Below are 9,136 nucleotides of genomic sequence, written 5' to 3'. Positions count from 1 at the left end.
GGTATGTCCTGGTGGTGGCCAAGGGCACCCAAATCTCATCTAAGTGCCTTAGTGGTCAACAAGGGGAGGCCCTTTGGGTCCCTGTGCCATCGTTTGGCCACCCTCACGGATTTTTATTTGGGAGAGCACAGCCAGTGGGGTCACATGCGTGTTCTATCGCTCTTTTTGGCACAGTGGACACCATGCCTCTATACTGGATCCCACTTGGGCTCTCCAGTTCTGCAAGGAAACAAGCAAACGGGAGGGAGTTCAGCACAGGGACAAGTTGGTCAGGGGCTGGAGCATGGGGCAGGTAAGGAGAGGCTGGAAGAGGGATGTTTGTTCAGCCTAGACCAGAGAAGGCCAGGAGAGATCTTCATGCTGTGAACAAATACCTTGTGGAGAGCACAGAGCAGCAGGATTTTCTTGGAAGGCCACATTAATTGCATGGGAGGCAGCCGGGAAAAGATGGACAATGGAAAATCTGCAGCGTATGAAGGATTCACAGACTTTGGTGTTGTGAAACCATACCTTAACTTAAACGCAACTTATAGAGCTCCTGACCCCAGAGACAGCCCCCATCCTGCCTGGCAGCACGTGGAGCCCAGAAACCCAACAAACCAATCAACCAGATGATCATGCACTGGTCATGCACGAGGCCGTCCAAGGAGCTTCTTGATCATGCGCTGGCCATGGGGCTGCAGCTCCCGCCTTTCCTGCTCAGCCCCCCACCTGCCCACAAGACATTCTTTGCTACTGACCTTAGGCTGACCTCCACATCTCCCTCTTCCTTATTTAGTTTTTATTTGAGCAGTCATCACTTGATTGATTGATCAATCAATTAACCATTGTACACATGATAACAGACAAGGTAGACAATTAACAACAAGCAAAATACAATTAACTCAATAATCAAAAACTTAACAATTTGCGTTTTCCAAGCCCAAACTGTCTTAACCAAGAAAATACTCCTATTAAACATGTTTGAAAGGGATTGTCTGGTGTTGACATGGCTAACGTTACCCATACGTTTCTTGGCTGTTTGGGACAAAGGCTGCACAGCTGCTGAGGAAAGCCAGGGTTGTACACATTGCAAAGGGACCCATCTTAGTTTCCCATCTGTCAAAACACAAGCACAACCCCTTCCCCAAGTTACTAAGTCTTTTGGACCTTCCCACTTCCCTGTAACTAGATCTTTTATGGTAACTTGGGATCTTGGCTGTAAATTTTCTGACCGTTGGCCAAAGTGTTGAGTAACTCACCTGCTCATCTGCTATGTTACAATTTAAAAAATTAAATACATATAAAACTTCATCCAATCTTTCTTGGCGGCCATCTCTCTGAGCTCCCCCTCTCTGTTTAATGAACATATTTTTTAGGGTCTGGTGCAAGTGTTCAATAACTGCCTGCCCAGTAGGAGAATAAGGAATATCGAAGATATGTTGAACGCCCCATTGTTTAAGGAAGTCCTGGGTTTGCATAGCACTATACACAGGCCCGTTGTCTGTTTTTATCATTTTTGGAACATCCATGACTGCAAAACATCTTAACCAGTGCTTACACACATCCTGACTTTTCTCCCCAGTATGTGACCATGCGCGAGTAACAAAGTAGGGATTGGCTCAGTGATTTAACAAAGTCCATAAATTTCACAATCGGGCCATCAGCAAATCAGCGGTTGGGCCATCTCAAACCGTAGCTCCCTCCAAGCACTTTAACAGGCCTTCGACATTTAAGGAATCTGTTCCAAAATTAAGATTTAGAGTTGTGAATTTTTAAAAAGCCATGGTTGCAGCTACCAGTCCACCAGCTGTGTGGAGCCTGGTACTTTGGCTTGAACCTCAGTTTGCCACTCTGCATCCACCGACATTTTCCAGGCAATGGCAGCCTTTTTAGTTCACCCTGATCCATCTGTGAAGACAATAATACCTGAAACGGGAGTTTGCTGCCAAAGAGACCTTGCTAATAAGGGAATGTTAGGAAGTTCTGACCACAACATATGCAGGGGATAGTGGATGTTCATCTGTCCTGCAAAGTCTGCTAAAGCCACCTGCATGGGTAAATGTTCTGCTAATAACCATTGCAAATTTTCCTTGGTTGCAGGAAGATAAATGAATCTTGGATCGCTGCTGTTTAACATTCTTAAGTGCATTCTTGCTTTCTGAATTAACTGTGCATATTCTTCTGTCGCGGTGATAATTTCTTTTTGACTGTCCATGAGGTAAAAAGATCCACTCCACCACTCGAAGTGGATCTGTCAATGACCCATACAGCAGGTGAATAAGCGAGGTGGAGCTGGCCTGCCTCCGCCTCCCGGCCTTTGGGGCAGTTTTTCTTGAGATGGCCATTCTCTCCACATTGAAAACACTTCCCTGCCTCTTCCTTTTAAGGTGGGATTTGGTTTTTCCCAGTGAAATGCACTGCTGATACATACATGACCGGCATAGCTGTTAATATTTCTAAGTTCCCCCACTGAACTGCCTCTCTGCTAAACATTTCCAGTGATTCGACCCTCGATTCCCTTTTGTAACCTCGTTATGTGGGTCTGGGGCTGCAAATCAGGTTCCTTCTCCGGGTCCCTGGGGCCTGGGTCGAACAGATGGTCGCACAGAGGATCAGCCACCCCAGCATATGGTGGTGCTGACGGTGCTGCTGCACGTGGCTGATTGCTTTTGTCCCCCTGAAGATCCCAGGCCGTTTTCAAGGCGACCATGATCTGCCACCAGGTGCTCACATGTTTTACTGCAGCTGTATCACCATCCACCATCACCTCCTTAAGGCGCTTTCCGAGTTCTTCCTACACCTCTCGCTGGAGTTTGCCTTCCTTCGGGAAAGTAGGTACCTTCTCCCGAATCCACTGGTCACTGCTGGGCCAGTCCTTGATAGCCCAAAAGCAGGGATGTGGCTCTGAGGGTGACTGCGAGGTCACATCCTTCTCTGTAGACTTGACGTCATCAAGAGGCTCTGGGTTGCTGAGGTTTCTTGTGACGTCACCCTCTGTCCCTGCTGCTGATAGGCCAGAGCCAGCTAAAGGTTCCAGGGCACATTGTGAGGTCACTGCTGGCCCTGTGCGGGATCGGCCAGCTGCAGAACCAGCCCCAGCCAAGGGCCTGTGAGGTCCCCTCAGTGTGAGCAGCTGATCAGAGGACAGGGCTGTGACATGGACTGTGTGGACGCGTCTGTCTGTGTAGAGGACAGGCTGGAAACACTCTGGCCGTGCAGGGCTCTCCCCAGAGCAAGTCCTGGAGATGGAGAAGGAGCAGCAGACGAACGGCTGTTCCTCATCCATGGACGGGATCCCTGGAGTGCAGGAGCGCATGAGGGAGGTGAGCGGTGGGGCTGGAGGGAGAGGTGGGCAGCAGGGATGGGACCTGCACAGAGAGCACGAGAATGGTAGGGAAGGAGACCTGGGCCAAGATAGCCAGGCTGGAGCTTCTCCAGTGAGGGAACACCTATTCCTGGCCATGGGCATTTCCTCTCACACAAAGCAGCCCAACGGGCACTCTCTCCTGTGCCTGACACTGGTTCAGGAAGAACAAGGTGCCACTGAAGATGTCTATGGGCCTTGACAGCCTTTGATGCAGCCACCCAGAGGTCCTCATTAGCCCATTGCCTGTTCATACCATGTGGTGGGATGAAGAGGAGTTCAGGGGAGGAGAGCTAGAAGGGTTTGAGACTGCAGGGCCTGGAGCAGAGACGTGGCGGGGCAGGAGTGCCTCCCATTTATGCAGCACCCTGGATGTAGACGGGATGGGCTTTCCCTACAGCCAGTGCTGGAATGTCTGTGTTTGGGTACAGGATGGAAACGCAGGATGCCCTGGGGCACTTGCCCAGCAATCACTCCAAGGGACATGGTTTTCCTGTAGGTGACCTGCTGTATCTGCTAGAGACATGAGGTTGTGCTGGACACCCCAGGCATCAGACAAGGCCCTGCCAGCACTTTTCTGTGATATCAAATCAGGACTCTGCATTGAATTACAAGAGCTGTTGGTTAATCCTGCAATCTTCCCATACCTCAGCTTCATGGGGAGTGTCGCTTTTGTCGAAGTTGGCATCTGGGGTCATTTCAGATGGCCAAGACAGCCAATTCCCCAACTCATGCTCTAGGATCATGCAGGTCTCCTAGTAGCTCCATCAGAGCAAGCGGGCACTGACACACGCCTTGCACCTCCTCAGTCTCTTCTGCTGTCACCAGGTGTTTCTGTGGGAACTGCTGACTCTCACCCTGCATCTCCAGTGACTGTGGTGGAGCTTTGACAAGGACCTCGTGGGCAGATCTCTGTGCTCTGCTCACTTCAGTTTTGGCAAGGGGAATCCCACCATTGCTGTATTTGTGGAGTTTAGAGGAGGGATTCGAATACAAGTTCAGATCCAGGCCTAGATGGGTACTGCCCAGATTTATATTTCTGAATCAGCACCTGGACCATGTGTCAATTAACTCCTCTTTGTCCACTGCTTGGTCTCCTGTCTAGTTAAGGGATGTGAAATGAGGCTTCCAGAGTGGGGTATTTCCAACTTTCATAGATAGTCATCCTTTGATGCAATAAATTGCCATGTTGGAATAATCTCTCTCCAATCATTAGCAAAGGACAACAGGTGATTATTTTAGTTTATTGAAGTGAACATTTCCCAGGAGGAGGGAGCACAAGGGACACAGAAATTGGTGAGTTCAGCTGGGCCTCTGCTCCTGAGCGGGGCCAGGCTCCTGGGACGGAGGCAGCTCGTGGCAGCCTGGCAGCACTGCCCAGAGACAGCCGAGTGCAGGAGCAGCTCCTGTGCCAAAAGCAGCAGGGCTGCGGGCACTGCCTGCTGCTGCGGACAGCAGAGGAGAGAAGACAGCGAGAGGGGAACGGCAGCGTGAAGGATAGAGGAGAGCTTTTTGTGGGAGAAACCTTTCCAGCCCTTGACACGGTGAGCAGGGCAAAGCTGCTGAGGTTCCTGGAGGTCTCGTCTGAACTCAGTACATATAATTATGATTGGGATTTTAAAGGTCTCTCTCCTGGAGCATGCAGGGTTTAGCAGGAGGAGGAGATGCTTCAGAGCAGGGATTCCCTGCCACATGCACGAGGGGTCCTTTACTGGAGAAGAGCAAGAGAAGGGCTACTTGAAAGGGAAGGAGCTTTCCTTCAGGTCTCTGCTCTTTCAACCACCTTATTATGGCTGGGAGAAGGTAGAACAAGTTTTCTACTTTGATAAGGAACTGAGAGTCCTAAACCTTCACTCTGAAAGATTAAGAGAGAATTAATAGTTCTGTGAGAAACTTCAGCAAGCTGCTTAATCCCCATCTTAGCCTAGAGGCTGCATCAATATCATCTTTGTGGCCTCCTAGGACTTTCTATAACCTACTTCTTAGGACCTGCAACTGCAGAGCTTCCCTTGGACATTGCCCAGAGGTTTGTGCAGGGCAGAGCTGAGCACAGATAGGGTCATATGGGATCTGTGAGCAGGGACAAGACCCAGGGACAGAGGAAGAGCTGTGGGCAGGGACAGCTGCAGGCAGCAGAGATGGGCAGGGAAGGGGCAGGAAGTGCAGGGCAGGAGCCGCCTCCTCTGCAGCCAGACCTGGGAGATCTCTCCTGCCACGGGACCATCTCCAGCCTCCCCACCAAGGGACTAAGGTGTGCTCTCTGTGAGGTGACGTACCCATCTGGTAAGGTGAAGGTTTCCCACAATGCCTCCCTGTCCCTTTCCCTTCCTCCATCCAGCACATTACAGGTCTTGCTCCTTAATTCTTCTCCTGTCCATGCTGCTCCTGTTCTTGCTCTCAGCTTTCCGTGGTTGAGTGTTTTCAGCTGCAATTCAGAGACTGATGCTGCAAGGTGTGGAACAGAGGGGTCTGAATGGGAATGAGGTTCTTCCCAAGCCTACCCTGTAGAGCTGCAGGAAAAGCAGTCCCTGGGTCTGGGAATTGAGCTGACTCTCCCTTAAGGAGAGCCCATCTTCAGTGTTGTCAGTCCTTTGGCTCTTGCCCTGTGGTGTCACCCCTGCCAGGCTGCCCCCTTCCCTCCAGAAAGGCTCTGCTGTCTCATGGCCATTCTGTGATACCTGGGTGACCCGTGAGGAAGCTGCAGAGATGCTGAGGGTATGGAGGTGGTGGTGGGAGGCTGTCCAGGAGCAGCTGGAATGAGCCCTGTGTGTCTTTGGCCAGGAGGGTGGAGCCCTCCCTTAGGTGTGTGGAGACAGGGTGAGAAAGGTGGAGATGGGCACTTAGAAACTGCACAGCTCTGCTCTCAGCAGGGCCTGTCTCCTTTTAGGGCACCATATGAGCATGATGACACTCTAGCTCAAGGAGACCAGTGCACAGGAAATCTGGGAACAAAACATAACAGACAAATGAGATGTCCCAACTCTGCGCATAAGTGACTGGGGATGCATTCCTCTAAGGACTCAGAGTTGAAATGTGAAGGATTTGTCCTTTAGGGAACACTCCCGAGGAGTGACAAGGACATCTCAAAGAAACTAAAAATTACTGTTCCTCAAACCTCTTTGCTTACCCTTGGGAGTAAAGATGCTGAAAAGCTCATCTACATCTTGAATGGATCTCACCTGCCAGAAAAGGTAAAACATCCAAAAGTGTGGCCTCCATTCCCCACTTCCCACTACTGTTCAGCACAGACTGCTCTCGAGTTGAGGTCTCTGCTCCTCACAGCACACACAACCAGTGAAAAATGGAGCTCAAGCAAAGGAACTGCACTAAGACACTCTTACTCTTACTAAAGAGAGGCAGTGGTGGGTGGTGTCATAAAAGAAATGACTTCGGAATTTTATTTCTTGTAAAGTCCCTCCTAACTTTTCATTGTTTTCTGTTCCTTAGACAGGCCCACATAACTGCAGGGAGCTAATGTCCAACAGCAGCTCCTTCAATGAGTTCCTCCTCCTGCCATTTGCAGACACACGGGAGCTGCAGCTCTTGCACTTCTCGCTCTTCCTGGCCATCTACCTGGCTGCCCTCCTGGCCAATGGCCTCATCATCACAGCTGTAGCCTGCGACCACCGCCTCCACACCCCCATGTACTTCTTCCTCCTCAACCTCTCCCTCCTTGACCTTGGCTGCATCTCCATGACTGTTCCCAAATGAATGCACAATTCTCTGTGGAACACCAGGGCCATTTCCTATTCAGAATGTGCTGCCCAGATATTTTTCTTCTTCTTCTTTTTTGCAGCAGAGTTTTCTCTCCTCACAGTCATGGCCTATGACCGCTACGTTGCCATCTGCAGACCCCTGCACTATGGGACCCTCCTTGGCATCAGAGCTTGTGTTAAAATGGCAGTAGCTATCTGGGCCTGTGGCTTTCTCTATGCTCTCCTGCACACAGGGAACACATTTTCCATTCCACTCTGCCAAGGCAATGTGGTGGAGCAGTTCTTCTGTGAGATCCCCCACCTCCTCAAGCTCTCCTGCTCAGACTCCTACCTCAGGGAAGTTGGGATTCTTGGGGTTAGTGCCTGTTTAATCTTTGGGTGTTTCGTTTTCATTGTGGTGTCCTACGTGCAGATCTTCAGAGCTGTGCTGAGGATCCCCTCTGAGCAGGGCCGGCACAAAGCCTTTTCCATGTGCCTCCCGCACCTGGCTGTGGTGTCCTTGTTTGTCATTACTGTATTGTTTGCCTACCTGAAGCCTCCCTCTATCTCCTCCCCACTTCTAGATATGGTTGTGTCCATTCTGTACTCGGTGCTGCCTGCAGCCCTGAACCCCCTCATCTACAGCATGAGGAACAAGGAGCTCAAGGAGGCACTGAAGAAACTCATCCAGTGGGTACAAGGTCAGTGGTAACAACTGTTTCATTCACTCACCAGGATATCTGCCTATAGGTCGTATTTTATCCATTTATTTCTTTTTTACTTCTCTCTTTTACATCCATCTTAAAATAATAAATGATAAAATAAAGATAACTAGTTTTTGTCATGTCTGCACAGCAATCTCTCCTTCAGCACTTAAACACAGACCATGATAAAGCAGGAAGCCAGGCTTCCCCCTTCACTAGCAGAGAGGGGGGATTCTCTGAGCCGCTTCTTTGAGCTCCCTTAGATGTGCCCAGTGCAAGGAGGAGAGTTTCCCTCTGCAGCGTCTTTTCCAGCACTGACACCAAGGGACCTCTGGGGTACAGAGTCACGGCGGGACAAGGGCAGGTGGGCTGAGACCAGGGGTCCAGTGTTGTTTAGGAGATCTCAGCTCTCGTGCCTATGGTTAGAGTGTGATGTCAAATCTCTCTAATATGACAGAAATGGCAACCAAGTGTCACCACAGGTTTCCATGGTTCCATGCAAAGCTCTAACACACAAAACTGAACATGAGTGAATTGAAGGAAAGTCTAGAGGCAGCCTTCCCATGGCAGTTCATCTTTCCTGAAGACACATTCCAGGAGGGAAGCAGGAGTTTCTCTATTTAGAGTTGGCCTCCTCATTTCCGTGCTGTCCTTCCATGCTTTATTCTGCAGATATGGCCCAGGAACTGTCATAACCTGGTAGAGATAGGCTTGTTTTCCCTCGTACCCTGGAAGAACAGGCAGGACCAGTCCTTGGTCTCCCTTAAGACACAGCTGGACTCCAGAATAACATTTCCATAATAAAAGGGAATCTTTCCTATGATGGTCCTGAATCTGGCCTCTCTTTAGAAACTGAAATCAAAAAATATGCCCAAGGGTGTGCAACCACAAATGGGCCTGCTCTTCTGCTTGTGAACTCCATGAGATCCAGGGGATGACCTCAGCATTCCAGGGTGATCTGTTAGCCTCAATCTAGGGTTCATCTCTCAGTGACCACTGCAGATAGGCAATGGTCTCTGCATTGCCTGTGCCAGGCTGCCCCACACGTGACTGTGCTGATGAGGGAACCCCCAGGGGATGTCCAGGCACAGGGTTTGCCTGGGAGTGGGCACTGAGTGCAGCTTTAACGAAACAGGGATGACTCACAGTGCAGGGACCAGAAGGTAGAGCACTAAACCCAAGTGCACATGGGGAAAGGAGGGCTCTGCAATCCCCAGAGAGGCAGTGGGGACCCAGGAGGCCCAAGGAAGGGGCAGTGGAGGGCGATTCCTGCACCCACAGTGAAACACCACAGCCTGGAGCTAGTGGCCACCCAAAGAAATCTCCTGCCATTGCAATATTGAGAGGGCACTCTGAGTACCGTCAGATCTCAGCCACCAGTATCAGTGGCC

At 50.4% G+C, this 9,136-nt stretch overlaps 1 protein-coding gene across 1 annotated transcript; it reads left to right on the top strand.

Annotated features, from left to right (window-relative positions):
- Positions 1-6,820: 6,820 nt before the first annotated feature.
- On the top strand, positions 6,821-7,753 carry LOC148593441 (olfactory receptor 14C36-like). The gene has a single exon (XM_088530914.1). The coding sequence runs from the start codon at positions 7,058-7,060 to the stop codon at positions 7,751-7,753; it is 696 nt and encodes a 231-aa protein (XP_088387040.1). The 5' UTR covers positions 6,821-7,057.
- Positions 7,754-9,136: the final 1,383 nt, after the last annotated feature.

The sequence above is a fragment of the Tinamus guttatus genome, unplaced genomic scaffold (assembly GCF_059628265.1).
Source record: "Tinamus guttatus ecotype Peru unplaced genomic scaffold, ASM5962826v1 Tinamus_guttatus_pri_ptg000390l, whole genome shotgun sequence".
In the NCBI taxonomy this organism is placed as follows: domain Eukaryota; kingdom Metazoa; phylum Chordata; class Aves; order Tinamiformes; family Tinamidae; genus Tinamus; species Tinamus guttatus.
Note: the sequence above shows the minus strand (reverse complement) of the source record. Positions and strands in the feature narration are given on the sequence as shown.